The 17145-nt window shown below is 41.4% G+C and overlaps 1 protein-coding gene across 1 annotated transcript in view; it reads left to right on the top strand.

The window, feature by feature from the left end:
• The window catches only part of LOC121539249 (formin-like), a 73893-nt gene that overhangs the window by 23062 nt on the left and 33686 nt on the right, over positions 1–17145 (top strand). The window contains exons 7-13 of the mRNA XM_041847598.2: positions 2460–2521; positions 3281–3369; positions 4313–4442; positions 4598–4744; positions 4847–4906; positions 5016–5136; positions 14775–14867. Of these exons, the coding sequence (XP_041703532.2) occupies positions 2460–2521; positions 3281–3369; positions 4313–4442; positions 4598–4744; positions 4847–4906; positions 5016–5136; positions 14775–14867 (702 nt within the window). The remainder of the gene's footprint in view (positions 1–2459; positions 2522–3280; positions 3370–4312; positions 4443–4597; positions 4745–4846; positions 4907–5015; positions 5137–14774; positions 14868–17145) is intronic.

Raw genomic sequence — 17145 nt, forward strand, 5'->3', positions numbered from 1 at the left:
GTCCGAACAGTTTGACCTACTAACTATGGAAAGATGAAACTCTTACGAACACAATGGTGCTCTCCGTTTTGTTCTATGTCCCCCACAAGTGTCACAGGATTTGTCTGACAGTAACCCATACAAATGAATGGAAGTATGGAGGTAGTTTTGTGCCAACAAAAACAGACATTTCATACATTTTGTGACTGTCTTTTTTTGCCATTTATGAATGTGTTATTCAATTAGTTTCTATGGGCTATTGTAGTAAAGGCCAAATTCAATAGTTTATCAAATAATGTTTATTTAATTTCTTTATATACAAAAATTATAAATCAAATAGCTTAATGATCCATGGTATGACCATCTTAAAACAATTCCATATGTTAGCTTAGTAGAACTCCACCCCAGGCTTAGACTTTTAGAGGTTTTAATGTGGCATAAACACAACCAGTCATGATGTTTGTATCTGATTGTCAAACAATTACTTCAAAAGGCTCATGTAGGCTACCTGCGCACGTTACTCAAGGATGGCGGAAAGACAGGCGGTGCACAAAGTTTTTAATTTTAATTTGGTAGGCTACTTCTTGGTCAACTTGTCTATAATTCGATACATGCCGCTTCTCTTCTGTCATTACTTGATGCTCGTCTAGAATACTAAATAAAGCGTTGATCACCAGAATAATGTCATAAATCGATAGAATGATCAATGCATCATCAACAATCTAGTTGACGTCTGTAAAGTTTTCTCTTTAATTTGTCTGTTTCTTTCACGGAATGACAACATTTAGGGACCAGAGAGGTTTCCAAATGACATCAGTTTGGTTGGTTTTAAGGAAATTAAAAGCTGGGGAAAAGATCCAACATGTTTCTGATAGTATTTAAGTTAGTCTTGGATGCATATTTTATGTTTTTTTAATGCTTTTATGTCGCTGAAATAAATTGCACATTTAGGCTACACAACAGGTCCCTAACTGTGTATTTGCATTCTCTCAAGATGCTGAAATAAATAATTCATATTTCTCCATTCCTGTTCCCGAGACAAAATGAACATTTGGCCTATCATTTTACTATGAGGAACACTTAATTCTGCAGGAGTTCATATTATAATAGGCTAGGCTATATGTGAGGCCTACATTCAGTGTCTAGACTCCAGTTACTATTCCAAGTATTAGGCTACTCCAGTCTAAAATAATTCCGGCATCCATACGGTGCCATTTGATAAATGCAAAGAGACATCACATACAAAACACCAAAAGTATTATGAATGACATTCAGTGATTGTCATCATTCGGCCTAAACAAGTCTTGTAACCTCAATGTATGCATACACTGCTGTCCCCACGCATCTCGTTATCGGCCACTCATCTCTGCCTTAGCAAGATTTCAGTGTCTATTCGCTCATTTTTCATGCGACTGACATGCAGTAATGATAAATAGTGTAATAGTTTTCTTGGAATCTATGTTTTAATTGTTGTGATAGGCTCTTATTTTACCGGTACGGAGTACCCCCACTATTTATTTTGCCGGTTATCCGTACTGGACCGTTCAAGCTTACTTTCACCCCTGCTGATAAGAGTCTATTGCTCTGTCTATCTCTCTCTCTCCTCTACACTCTGAGAAAAAGGGTTCCAAATAAGTTATTTGGCTGCCCCCATAGGATAACTATTTTTTGGTTCAAGGTAGAACCCTCTGTGCAAAGGGTTTTAGATGGAACTCAAAAGGGTTCTACCTGGAACCAAAATGGTTCTACCTGGAACCATAAAGGGTTCTTCAAAGGGTTCTCCTATGGGGATAGCCGAAGAACCCATTTGGGTTCTAGATAGCACCTTTTTTTCTATGAGTGGAGCCTCCTCTCTCTCGCTCTCGCTCTCTCGCTCTCTCTCTCCCCTCCTCTCTCTCTGCGGCCCCACTTTAGAGATCATTACTGGAGACTGTGGTGGTTCTGGCTGCAGATCCTGGGGTTAAGCAGTTACAGGCTCTCTCCTGTGACCCGGGCTGATAGACTTAGTCTTCTGCATGTCGGCCTGAGAGGAGAGCTCCCGTGTGAGGTTAGCCCTTGGCTCTGCTCTGATCTGACACAATGGCTGCCCTGGCCTGCCTGACCACACGCCCCGATACCCACCACTCCCTAATACTCTCATTCAGTCACTTTAAAGTGATAGTTCACTACAAAATCTAAGTTTGTCAGACATTTCAGACCTCAAAAGATGTTTAATGTTGAAATGAGTTGACAAAATAATAGACATGGGTATTATTTCAGTAAATTATAGTTTAGATTAGCCTCCATGATGTTTATGATAATATCTGAACGATGCTAGTGTTTAGCTGCTATCCATTCTTTTTGTACATAGCATGCCTATATGAATTTAATCTCCCTCACAGGAAAACAGGCCTAGGCTCCAAACCCAGGCAGCAGGTAATTTAAACAGCATGCTTACCCAACATATTCCATCTTTATAATACATTAATTTACTTTTCCAGCTGTTTTGAGTGTGGATAACTCTGTGGTGGACTTGGAGACCATCGAGGCTTTATATGAAAATGTGAGTATTCAGAAGTGTGCTATAAAGTCATCCGATAGCATGAGAGAAATGTGAGAATCTAAACTCCTTTTTAAGTGTTTTTCTCACTCAGTATGCTTTTGTTAACACTACACAGTGGTGGAAAAAGGACCCAATTGCCATACTTGAGCAAAAGTAAAGATACCTAAATAGAAAATGACTCAAGTAAATCATTTCAAATTTCTAATATTAGGCAAACCAGACGGCACGACTTTCTTGTTTTCTTAATTTCCGGATAGCCAGGGGCATACTCCAACACTCAGACATAATTTACAAACGAGAGCATGTGTATTTAGTGAGTCCGCCAAATCAGAGGCAGTAGTGATGAGCAGCGATGTTTTCTTGATAAATGCATGAATTTGACCATTTTCCTGTCCTGCTAAGCAAAATGTAATGAGTACTTTGGGTGTCAGGGAAAATGTATGGAGTAAAAAGTACATTATTTTCTTTAGGAATATAGTGGAGTAAAAATAGTAACAAATAGAAATTGAAAAGTACAGATACCCCAAAAAACTACTTAAGGAGTACTTTCAAGTATTTTTACGTAAGTACTTTACACCACTGACACTACATCAGGGCTCCATAACATCTGCTAGTCTACAGCTAATTTCTCAAGGATGTCACATTCAACATTTATCTATTGCTATTCTACCTCTTGTTTTGTAATTACTATGTCTATATCGTTCATTGCTACAGCTTTATTGTTGTCTACTAACCTGTTTTGTTTGTGTGTGATCACAGAGGGCCACGAGTGACGAGCTGGAGAAGATTAAAAAACACTATGAGACGTCCAAGGAGGACGAGGTGAAGCTACTGGACAAGCCTGAACAGTAAGAGTGTTTCTCCAGCACCCAAGGGTTCAGGGAGAGGGCAGTAGGACACTGGACCCTGACTTCTACTGGAGTCAGAGAACTAGAAGCTCATACACACAGAAAACCATCACCTCCATTGAATTCAAGATGTCAATTTCAAAGGGTACTTTAGAAACACATCATGTGGTTTTTAATGTGTACAGACAGAGACAAACAGTTTGATTTTGAAACACTTTGGTCTTTGACAGCCTGAGGCTCACTCATCACGTTGATGGTTCTTTACAGCCAAACCAGTATAGGGAGATATTTTATATAAACATCACTTAGAAAAGGTGGCATCACTTTTGTGTTTATATATCATTTCAAGAAGTAAAAAACCAAGCTCCTTAGTCTTCCTCAGACAGTAAATATTTGTTCCTGGTCTGTTTTGCAACCTTCATGTCTTCCATACTTAGGGAATGGGCTTGTGTGTGTGCATGTGTGAATGTGTGCGTGTGTGTGGGTGGACATACACGTGCGTGTGTGTGTGTCTCAGAGTGAATGGCAGAGATGGACGGCTGCTGGCTCTCAGAGAGGAGTCCCTCCCATGGGGGTTAAACGTAGCTGGCCTGTTAATGACTTGTCACTGTGGGGCTGAGGGCCATGTTCATACCCACTCAGTGTCTGCCTCCATCAGCAGCCTAATGACACAGGATATTACCGCTCTCCTCGGATATGTCCCTGTTTACATGAGTCGGCCTGACGCTACCTTTGATCAATCAGTGCTCCAGCCCTCCTTTAGTTGACCCTGGACCTATCAAACTATTAGAGCAGGACAACTCATGACTATCAGCTGCTAGTTAAAAGCCATACTGACTCAGCCATGTGTGTGTGGAAGCAGCGCAGCCAAGGATTAAAAATAGTTCTTCCTGTTGGACATTTTGTTTAATTTTGTCATAACACATTATTTCCCCTTGTGCAGGTTCTTGTATGAACTCTCCCAGATTCCAGACTTCTCTGGCCGGTCCCACTGCATCATATTCCAGTCTGTCTTCCTCGACTGCATATCTTCCATCCACCGCAAAGTAGAAATAGTCTCCACCGTGAGCAAAGTAAGACATGACATGACTACAATCTTATTGATTTGTCAGTGTATGAGCTTTTATCATGCTGACCCTGTGTGTGTGTGTGTGTGTCTGTCTGTCTGTCTGTCTGTCTGTCTGTCTGTCTGTCTGTCTGTCTGTCTGTCTGTATGTCTGTCTGTCAGGATCTGCTGGACTGTAGAAGTGTGAAGGATGTGATGGGGCTGGTCCTAGCCTTTGGGAACTACATGAATGGAGGCAACAGGACGCGGGGTCAGGCTGATGGCTTTGGCCTGGAGATCCTGCCCAAACTGAAGGATGTCAAGAGCAGGGTACATTCACCACACACACAGCCATATTACGTTATATTAATCTACAGTATATTACCGAGAAGTTGTACTGGCTTCTTCTGTCTGACCCTTTGTATCTTTTAGGACAATCGTATCAGTCTGGTCGATTACGTAGTTGCATACTATCTGCGCAATTTTGACAAGGTACAGTATTTCAGATTAAATTAACACATTTCCTACGATGGACTAAAAGCTCAATTCTTCTGTTGTTTCCTGATGTTTTGTCATTGATGGATTGTCTGTTGGTTTGCAGCACGCAGGAACAGACAAGAGTATATTCCCACTGCCTGAGCCACAGGATTTATTCTTGGCCGCTCAGGTCAAGTTGGAAGACCTCACAAATGACATGAGGAAGCTGAGGAGAGACCTGACTGGTGAGACACAGTTTATTTCACTCTTTTCTAAGCAACTCACATAACATCAGGCATACATAGAGGCGTACTGCTCTATATGTAGTATGATACACATTATACATTCTGTCTTATCCTGTAAGAACACTTTCCTCCGTCATCCGTCAGAGGCAGTGGCGGTCAGTGCCGTTTAAGATTAGGGAGGATTATTTATTTTTTCATGAGCATGGCCTTATTTTTATTACAGCATATTGGATGACTTTCATTCACATTCCATTCACCCAGTTCAATGTAACAGCGATAGGTTTAGGTTACTACATGATACTCACATTTTCCCTATACCCATCATGAGGTTGCTACAACCTAGTCTATGAATGAAAGTTTACAACGTAGGTGCACACAGTTCGAGAGACAAATTTGAGGTGACAGACAGTGACACATGAACAGACAGTGACATTCAATACCGCCTTGCACACTCTTCCCTGCATCTAACTGATGTAGGGTGTAATCATTAGACCAACAGTTGCAAACAAGAGTTTCTATTGGACAAATTCAGGTATGTTTATCCCCATTTTGTTCCGTTTGCTTCCGTTTAAGAATTTTTTTTCAACAGAATCGGCAGAATGAAAACACCCCGGTGGCAATAAATTAGTAATATCAAAAGCTTACCTTGACTTGAGTTCCAGTGTAGTTTTGGAAAGTCATAGCCAGCTAGCTAACATAGCATCCCTCTGTTTGAGCAGGGTGTTTCAGTAGGCTAAACTAGCTAGCTGCATGTGTTAGCTAAGTAAGTGAAACTGAAAGTGGAAAGAAATGCCGAAATCTCTCTATCTCTCTATTTCTATTTTGCTTCTTCTTCATTTTGGAATAAATTAATTTGTTCAAAACTGTTCAACTATTGTCTTTCTCTCTCTTTGAGTCAACTACTCACCACATGTTATACACTGCAGTGCTAGCTAGCTGTAGCTTATGCTTTCAGTACTAGATTCATTCTCTGATCCTTTGATTGGGTGGACAACATGTCAGTTCATGCTACAAGAGCTCTGATAGGCTGGAGGACGTCCTCTGGAGGTTGTCATAATTACTGTGTAAGTATATGGAAGGGGGTGAGAACCATGAGCCTCCTAGGTTTTGTATTGAAGTCAATGTACCCAGAGGAAGACGGAAGCTAGCTGTCCTCCGGCTACACCATGGTGCTACCCTACAGAGTGCTGTTGAAAAATAGTGTGTTTTAATCAATTATTTGGTGACATGATTATATTTAGTATAGTTTTATCTAATAAGGATAACTTTTTAATGTTTTAGAATTTTTAGTTTTATGAAATTCACTGAGGAGGATGGTCCTCCCCTTCCTCCTCTGAGGAGCCTCCACTGGTCAGAGGTGTTTCCGGATAGATTCAGGATCTCAGACGCTCTGAAGCACCTTTTTCTTGTTCCCAGGCATCGTGTCATGCCTTAACAGGCATGTCATCACTCCCCCATTTCCCCCTGCCCTAATCATGCTCTACTTACAGTATCCTATGTCAGAAGTGTCAGTGTCTTCATTTTAGCCAAAGCAAGTCTATCTGTCTGAAACATTTACAGATGATATGAAAGCTGGATGGAAATGCAATAAAGGAGCAACACTCACAGGAGAAACGTTACCATATGGCTGGTATCAGGAGCTCGGTGCTTACTGGCATGGTCCGCCAGTTAGCCAGCCAGTCAGTCAGTCAGCCAGCCAGCCAGCCAGTCAGTTAGCCAGTGAGTCAGTCAGCCAGCCAGTCAGTCATCCAGTTAGCCAGTGTGTCAGTCAGCCAGTTAGCCAGTCAGCCAGTCAGCTAGCCAGCCAGCTAGCCAGCCAGTGAGTTAGCCAGTGAGACTGTCACCCAGCCAGCCAGTCAGTTAGCCAGTGAGTCAGTCAGCTAGCTAGTCAGTTGGTCAGTGAGTCAGTCAGCCAGCCAGCCAGCCAGCCAGCCAGTCAATTAGTTAGTCAGTGAGTCAGTCAGCCAGCACGTCAGTTAGTCAGTTAGTCAGTAAGTGAGTCAGTCAGCCAGCACGTCAGTTAGTCAGTAAGTCAGACAGTGGTCCGCTGGGCCGTCCAAGGGTTATAGGCGTTGCCCCCCAGCCAGTCAGTTAGTCAGTGAGTCAGTCATCTAGCCAGTCAGTGGTCCGCTGGGCCGTCCGGGGGTTAAAGGTGTTACCCCCAACCCAGTCAGTTAGTCAGTCAGCTAGCCAGTCAGTGGTCCGCTGGGCCATCCGGGGGTTAAAGGTTTTGCCCCCCAGCACCCTGGTGTCTGTGATTATTTCAATCAACCAATAATACAGCATATGAAAGCAATTAGATATGCTCTCCACTCTCCCCTCCTAGTGCAGATTGCTGTTAAACCCTGATCCTCTCTGACCTGGGGGAAAATACAAAGAGTCTACAAAAGAGCCCCAGACCCACCTCAAGCTGTCAGTCATTTATTAGGAAAATTGAACACTTAAAGACAATAAATGTAACATAAGGACCCACGTATTTGATCTCGACTGCAGGAAAAATAAATAGCAGTCTCGCCCGGAGTCCTCTAGGTATTGGCAGGGAGCGGTGAGTGTTCTCAGTGTTTGGTGAGGTCCACCTATGACACCCATTTCTATCCTCCCCGCCAGCCGCCAGGAATAAATATGTATTTATTTAAAGCACCCTAAAGAAACCAACTGATCTTAATTATATCAGATCACTTCCATTTACATCTGAATCATGTCTAACTCGGTGTGGCTGGTGCTAACACAGGATCTTAGCTACAAGGACTCTCAACTGAAAGGAGGCTAACAATATGAAAGCAGCTCTCCTTATCCATGCAGGAGCCTCATGAGTCCTGTTTTGCCCCACTTTTTGATTCTTTGCTATGGTACAGTGGTGTTCAGGCTATAGATTTCTTCCTCCATATCCCTCTTCCCCAGAGTGAGGCTCCAGTAAGTAGCCAGGCAGATGTATGTGTGTGTCTGGTCTGAGACGATGCACAGGAGTAGGTCAGACTCCCTGGCCTGTCGGCTGCCCTCTCTCCACTCTGCCGTGCAGAAACATGATCCTCATTTGATCTGCCTTCCTGTTTGGGCAGGAGGTGATGACCTCTCTCTGGGTCTCTCTCTGGGGATGGGGGTGGGTAAGATCCATCCCTTCTCTCCTGCCCAAGGAGCCTGGCAACTATAGAGTAAGACCTGGATATTCCACTGTGTTTTCCCTAGTGTCTTCTGAGGCTTTCAGTTCTATGTGTCAGGAGGGGTGTCTGTCCCTTTGGGGGCTACGGTACATGTAGATGTTCCTGGAGAGTATCCTTGGTTCACCCAGTCCCAGGGCTCATGTGGGCACAGAGAGGACCTTTCATCCAATCAGGGCCAGCGGAGGCCACGGCCACGTAAAGCTCTCTTTAACTGCTGGGTAATTGGGCGGACAGCGAGACAGGGACGCTACTGAATGAAATAGTGTCAAATAAAAAAGAACAGTCAGAGCTCATTTGCTGCCCAGGGGAGTTTTGTGTTTCACAGAAGGTCTGTGCAGGGTTCGGCATTCATCACCATGGCAAATCAGACAGTGTCTTTATTATAAATGCCCCTTAATGTCAGGTCGAGGCAAGGCCTTTACCCTGAAGCCAGTTTTACGACAGAGGCTCCAGTTTGGAATTCCATGTGTGGAGTCGTTAGGGTAGAGTACCACCACCTCTCCTCCACACATAACTGTTAAATATAGGCTGCTACTCATTTTGCTCAACTTCAGGCACAAGATGCAGGGAACATGCAGTGTAGATAATATAGTCTTTGTAAACTCAAGACCCTCACATAGGAATTTTAAACCATGTTCAATTATTTATATTATTTTGTCATGGTAGCAGGCCATATATTAAATGATGACACTGCCTTTTCAACAGATGTGTCCATACATTTCCTCAACCTAAGATGAGTGCCTTGTTTTCCTCTTAGATATGGAGCCAATTGAAACAAAATCTATCATCTATATCATTTATTTTATGATTTCCTCAAACTAAGATCTCCCAAGCATTCCCTTACAGCAGAACAGAGCCTAGTGGTGCACTCTAGCTGAAACCCTGAACATTGGAGTACCATGTCTTACAGCAATGAATCGTTTCCAGAGCTGTGCGTACAGAGGATGTAGGCACTGTGTTCTCAGACAGGCTCTATGTAGGACGTGGGCCAGGGTTAAATGCTGGATAGGTCCCGGCTGATAGAGATAGATTTATCTAAGAGGGAGGTGTGGGTGTCTTACCGTTACCTCCTGGCTGGCCCAATGTAGCCTGGGTTATAGCAGGGCTTTAGCCTGGAGGGGAGGGAGGGGGAAGCTGGGAGCCTGACAGTGCACTGGGGTGGGTTGTATATAATTGTGGATTAGTGAGAGAATTCCTTGTGCTTTAGAGCTGATGGAAAATGATCCAGTGCCTGGCGTAAATAACACTGATCTGCCAGGCCAGACCACGGACAAGACTAAAAAATTTTAAATGTACATTACCATGTAGTTTACCAATAAAATGATCTGATGGTGATGTGGATATACTCGGAATACATATCCCAAATGAAATAAATGATCTCACTCCAATAAATGTAATAGAAAGTTAGCAAAAATAGATAAGATCTTGCTACCATGGAAAGGTAAATACCTGTCAATTTGTAGAAAAATCACCCTGATTAACTCTTTAGTATTATCCCAGTTTACCTATTTGCTTATGGTCTTGCCTACGCCTAGCGAACAGTTTTTGAAATTATATGAGAAAAAAATATTCAATTGTATTTGGAACTTCAAGCCAGACAAAATTAAACTGGCCTATTTATATAATGAATATGAATTCGGAGGACAGAAATTATTAAATATTAAAGCATTAGACCTATCACTAAAAGCTTCAGTCATACAAAAGTTATACTTAAATCCGAACTGGTTCTCTAGCAAATTAGTAAGATTGTCTCACCCAATGTTCAAGAATGGCCTTTTTCCCTTTATTCAGATTACAACCTCTCACTTTCAGTTATTTGAAAAGGAAATAATCTCCCAAATATCACTATTTCTAAAACAAGCCATAGAAAGTTGGTTGCAATTTCAATTTAATCCTCCAGAAACGACAGAACAAATAATGCAACAAATATTGTGGTTAAACTCAAATATACTAATTGATTAAAAAAACATTATTTGTTGAATAAAATAAAATAAAAAGGTATAATCTTTGTAAATGATATCATAGGTAGGACTGGTGGAGTTATGTCACACATGCAGCTAACAAAAACATATAGAGATATCTGCTCAACCCAAAATTACAACCAAATAATTGGAAGGGGGAAAAAGTAAGGAACTTATCTGTCGGCCCTGCATTAAAGAACATAATTGGTTAAAGAAAATTGTGATAAATAAAAAAGTATACCAGTTTCATTTAAGGACCAAAGGATTGACAGCTGTCCCATATAGATTGCAAAATAGTTGGGAAGAAATTTTTGATGTACCGATTCCATGGCATAGTGTTTATGAACTGATACGCAAAACGACGCCAGATTCAAAACTTAGAATTTTTCAATTTAAATTATTATACAAAATTCTTGCTACCAATATAATGTTATTTATATGGGGGATACAATCTTCCCAGCTCTGCAGATTTTGCTGCGAAGAGACAGAATCATTAGATCATTTGTTTTGGTACTGTCCATTAGTAGCCTGTTTTTGGATACAGGTCCAGGAATGGCTAAAGGATTGCAATATTTACCTGGAGCTAACCCTGCAGATAGCACTACTGGGTGATCTGAAAAGTCATAGTCAATCGATCAATAATATAATAATACTTTTAGCAAAAATGTTTATTTTCAATTTACAATCTGTAGAAACAATGAGAATAGAAGAGTTCAGAACTTTTTTTAAACATCACAGTACAGTTGAAAAATATATGGCAAATAGAAATCCAATATGGATGGTGTTAAGAGATAGATGGGTGGTGTTGAATGGAGTTGAAGGATGGGATTAATAACAACTAACAACAACTAATAACAACAAGATAACTAATGTAAAGCATACTGTGTCCATAATAAGTATATAGGTTATAGGTTGAGAGCTTTTGTGAAAGAGCACTGTTAGAAAGATATGGCATATAGACGCAAACCGGATGGACATCATGAAAATGATCGGAGAGGTTGAGGGTAGAGGAAGTTCAGGAGTAAAAACAAACAAAATATAATTATTGTAAAATTGACTGTGTCCATAAAATGTATATAATATGTATTAGCTGGAAGTAGAGGCCTAAGCATTGTTGTTCACTAGTTTACTCCAATTAGGGAAGGGGGCGTGGGGTTGGAAAGTAATAAAGGGAAATGTAATTTTTTTAAAGGATATGTATATATATATATGTATGTATATGTATTTATATGTATGTATGTGTATGTGTATGTATGTATATGTATATATATATATATATATTTGCAAGAAAAGAAAAAACATATGGGGGATTGGAAGTTATGCAGACAATTACATTGATGGAAGTTACAATCTATCTGCAATATTAAAGCTGATCTACCCCCTAAAAAAAAAAAAGACTAAAAAAAAGGAGTGCATAACAGAATCAACATGAATCTTTAATGAGTTATAGCAGTAGAACTTTGAGAACAGAAACCTACTCTATATGGCAGTCAAATATGTAGCGCTCAATGATTATCCAAGTGTACAATGTTTTGTTTTCCAAACATCTCAGGGTCTACAGAATAATGTGCCATTGTCTTGATGGCCTAACGTTTCCCTGTAGCTTTGTGGGGAATTCATGGTTCATTCATTACATCAAAGTGAGCTTGACTAACTGCGTTTGCCATGTCTCGGAGCAGAAGTCAGACTCTGTCTTTTCATGTTAGCCCACTCCCCATGTTACAGTACAGTAACATACCTTATATGATGCAATCCTCTGGCATACCAGCTAGCCCAGTGTCCCTACAGACAGCATGTAGTGGGCGAGCTTCCTGTATACATGTATCCATGCCTTACTACAGTATTAACCACATACTGTTTGGGCAACCCTTGAGAATATGGGCATCAAATCATCCTGCCATCATATTTGTCTTATAGCTCCACTCTAAACCCAAATAAACCTGCATGGATATCACAAATGTAGAGGTTTTTAAATAGATTCCTCTACATGTATTTGGATACAGAATTTGTGTGGACATTTCATGTGTTGCTTACAGTTTATGATGAGTAACATCTAGAAATCAGTCTTCTTCAGTGAAATAACACTACTTCTATCTTGATTTACACAAAGATATCAGTCACCTTCCACAATAATGCTGAATCCACTGTCTGTATGAAGGCTGGCCCTGCCTGAATGTGGTGGTGGGAGGGGAGACAGGTCCCTTGTGACCTGGTGACTGAACAGGAAGCCAGACAGGACAAACAGCACTGACAGTAGCAGTATGACCTGCTTCTGTCTAACCGCCTTAACACAGGGTGTCAAATACAACTGGTGTAACTTGCTTGAAATGCTTGATTACGAGCCCTTCCCAACGATGCAGAGTTGGTGCAGCTGTGGAACTTATTCAGTATCCGAGGGCCCAAGCCAAATCTTTTCAGCCTCCTGAGCAGGAAGAGGCGCTGTCGTGCCCTCTTGATGACTGTGTGGGTGTGTGTGGAGTGGACCAAGCTCCTGGTGTGCCTTAGCAGTTAACTGGTTAATACTGATCATTGATAGGAAAGCAATCCCCTTGTGGTGGTCAGTTTTTTCCTCTGTGAAGGAAGAGCCTCAACTGCAGTCTCTGTCTCCCTTCCTCCCTCTCTCTCTCTACCCCAGGGAAACTGACACAGCTGTTTGGGCACAGAGGACCCAGATTAACACTTACTAGCCAATTAGAGAACAGCATGGACATATTTACAGTAATGGGATTAGGTGGCTGTGAGGGGAGCAGGCCCCTGGGAGCATAGCGAACCTTCAGTTGGCCTGGTTCACTGTAGTAATACTGTTTCACTGTATTAATACTTTTACACTGTAGTAATACTTTTACACTGTAGCAATAGTTTTACACTGTAGTAATACTTTTACACTGTAGCAATACTTTTACACTGTAGTAATAATTTTACACTGTAGCAAAACTTTTACACTGTAACAATACTTTTAGACTGTAGTAATACTTTTACACTGTAGTAGTACTTTTATACTGTAGCCTGCATATCCCCAGGAGATTGCTGCTTTAGAAAGGCCTTCCTTGATCCTACTTCTCCTCCTCTGCCTCCCCCTCCCCCTACCCCTACCCCTACCCCTCCTCCATGCCTAAGTATTGTCACTGTAAGACAATGTCCTAAACCAGAGCCCACTAGGTTTTTTATTTCATCCAGCTGCTGATGTTTTGGGGGTTTCCTTCTTGTGGTCTACACTGTCTGGACCACATTTAGAGGAGATCCGCCTCTTAATTGTAGTCTTGCTGTTTTGAACACCCTTTAATGTGCCTGTTTGAGACGGGGGGATTTTAAGGAGCGAGGGATCAAATACTTTTTTTAAGTAGGATATTTTCAGTCATGTTTGAGCTGGCTCACCTGATCAGGTTTGTTTCATGGTTGTCTCTCAGCTGTGGATGATGTTGTTGGAACAGTGTATTTTCTTACTCAAGTAGTGTGCACCTTTCAAGAGCAACTATTCCTGAGACCCTGGAAAAGGATAGTGGGTAACTGGGATAATTCACCTGTTCTTAATACATCCCTCTGGATTATTCTGGAAACCAGTGAACCAGTCTCACACTCTAACCAGCCAAGTGTTCCTGTTGTGTTGTTAAGACATTTAGCTATGCAGTAATAACCAACACAAGGTATTTACTGCACTCATTAATGACTTGCAGGTTTGTGTAAAGTTGCAAAAGTTATTCTGGCAGGCGGCTCTGTATATAGCATCCCACGCTGATTTTTAGGAGGAAATGAAATAGTTTGGCTCATGTTTGCCCAAGTCATCGTTGTTTCCTTTGAGCCTGTGTGAGCTAGGTGGTTTGGCAGGGCAACAAAGACCCATCCACAACAAACAAGGCTTCCACATTCAGCCGTCACCCACATGTACAGTTCCACTGGGGAGAGCCAGAACAGGACCATCTACTGCCACCATGTCCTATCTAGCTAGTGGGCCAAACACTCAAGGTGTTGGTTGGATGACTGTCATAGCCCAGTATCTGTGGCTTCAACATGTTTTATCTCGTCAAATTGTTTGAGAGTAACAGATTGAACACCCTACTCCCATTCAAAGAAAAGTATTTGGACAATGTAAGTAGAACTGTATTTCCATCAGCTGTCTATTGAATGTGTTTATGAAGATTTATAATCAATTTCTCATTTTGAATGCAGACCAAGCTCATTTAAGTGATTGCAAGGTCTTTTCAATAGCCATCTGTTTGGGATGTTTTGGAGGAGATTCACACACATTTTCCCTCAAATGTTTTCCTTCGGCAGGCATTAGTTAACTCACTTATGAAAGTGCTGGAAATGTGCTACATTTGCTGTTTGGGCACGCTTGTTATTGTTTTACAGCTTAGCCCAATAATAAATGCCAAATTCACACAGTACACCGCAGTATACAGTCTACTCTCGCTCACACTTTCTCTCCCCCACCCACCCCAGGCCAGAGCTTTTTTAATCCATTCCTGCTGAGAAATTTCCGATATTTAACATTTCCCGCTCTCTCGCTCTCCCCCAGCGTGTGAAAAGGCTGTTCAGAAGGTGTGTGCTAACTCCTCAGAGAAGAACCTTCAGCCCTTCAAGGAGAAAATGGAGGCCTTCGTCTCGACCGGTGAGTAAAACAAACCAGAACCAGAGAGAGGGGAGGAGAGGAGACATGACTAGGACATTTACTTGCTCTATAACCTGTTAGTTCATATGCCTTGCCACCGTGATATATAGGCCTAAGGCCGAGACAATAAGAAGACACAGTGGCAGAATAAATTCAACCACACCTTTGTTTCATCACAAAACCGGAGAGCAACCTCTGTCCGGTGAAGTCCACAAAGCATATTGCATATAGAAGTTACATTACCTACAGCATGGTCAAGCAAGTTAATGTTTCCGACATTTTCGGACTACTAAACAACTATTGATTTAGAACCACGGAGAGTTACCGAAAGGCGCAAAGAAAACAGAAGCTGCCTCCACTATTCCAGCACCATTTCAACTTCAGCATCATTAAATCACCTATGCCTAGTCTAGTACAGTGACAACTAGAAGATAGCAAAAACAATTTAGTCCAGTCAACGTAAGCTAAATATGATGTGGCTGTCCATGGTTCTGATTTCTGTGTGTGTGTGTGTGTGTGTGTGTGTGTGTGTGTGTGTGTGTGTGTGTGTGTGTGTGTGTGTGTGTGCGCGCCTGCATGCGTGTGTGCGTTTGTACAAGTAGAAAAAATATGTTGACTCACCCTATCTGTAGAGAAACGCCAATGCCATCCACCTCTCTTTCATGTTGACGAAATGGTCTATGACTCTGTCATACAGTACATGCTTTTATTTTTTGTTGTCCTAGACTACTTGGCTAAAATGCTTGCTCACTAGCCTAACTTCCTTTCTTGGGCAACGATGAGCCAGCTAGTTAACATTAGACTACTACCGGGCTCCTGAGTGGCGCAGTGGTCTAAGGCACTGCATCGCAGTGCTAACTGTGCCACTAGAGATCCTGGTTCGAATCCAGGCTCTGTTGCAGCCGGCCGCGACCGGGAGACTCATGGGCGGCGCACAATTTGTCCAGGGTAGGGGAGGGAATGGCCGGCAGGGATGTAGCTCAGTTGATAGAGCATGGCGTTTGCAACGCCAGGGTTGTGGGTTCGATTCCCACGGGGGGCCAGTATAAAAAAATATGTATTCACTAACTGTAAGTCGCTCTGGATAAGAGTGTCTGCTAAATGACTAAAAATGTAAATCTAGCTACATATTGAACTTCCATCCTCTCAGCCCAGGGGCACAATGTATGAATTTATGTTTGGATCAGAATCGTTGTTAAATCATTGGCCAGTATGGAGAATTAAGTAAAACCACAAGTCCAAATCCCTATCTCCATCCATGGCTAATTAGGGAAAGGGACAATTTTAGCGAGCTAGCTAGCCACCAGAGGACAACAACACAATGAGATGCAATAATTCAAGTTTTTTCTGTCAATTACATTTTGCTTTTGATGTAATGTGATTGGTGTGAAGCCAAATCCAAACTGGCTTCCCTTGACATTTTTCTTTGGTACGCCAGGACCATTCACAGTTGAGCGCACTCAGTTTACCGCAACGCTGATTTGCTATTATTTTCTACTTTTTTTAATCAACGGAGGCCAAATGCTCACTGGCTTCCCTTGCATTCAATGTTATGGGCGGCAACAATGTCATACTCTTTTTGACCAGACAGCATCAGAGATATGGGCTACACATACACAGACAGAGGGGTGCTGTTTCTCTCTCGGATGCTTTCTCATACATTCAGCCTCTTGCGAATTGAAGGAAAATTATGAGAGATGAAAGATACATTATTTGACATTGTTTTTTTAATTAGTAAATTTTTTGGGGAAGCCTGGCTTCCCTTGGCATCCATGAATACACGGCACTGGACTTGGGTTCGAAAGGGAGAATATATTACTGGAAACTTTCGAAGTTTACCACTAAATTACCAGAATATTGGTACCTTTCAAGGATTTTATGTAATCTATCATATACAGTGTATACAGTAGTTTGGACACACCTACTCATTCCAGGGTTTTTCTTTATTTTTACTATTGTCTACATTGTAGAATAATAGTGAAGACATAAAAACTATGAAATAACACATATGGAATCATGTAGTACTATGTCAATATGTATTAGTTGTCAATGTTATATGCGTAAAACTGGTGGCAGTTGTGAAGAAAAGTCAATTGAGTTTTAGAGTTAATTGAAAATAATGCCATTGTTGATTAGATGCATTTTCCATTAATTAGGCTATTTTCTCTTCAACCATATGGTCCATCTACTAGAAACTCATGGACAATATGGACACAGATATGAAAAATTATTACTATATATGAATAAAAAATTTAAAAAGTTATTCAAGTATAAATGA

The sequence above is a fragment of the Coregonus clupeaformis genome, chromosome 25 (genome assembly GCF_020615455.1).
Source record: "Coregonus clupeaformis isolate EN_2021a chromosome 25, ASM2061545v1, whole genome shotgun sequence".
Classification (NCBI taxonomy): Eukaryota; Metazoa; Chordata; class Actinopteri; order Salmoniformes; family Salmonidae; genus Coregonus; species Coregonus clupeaformis.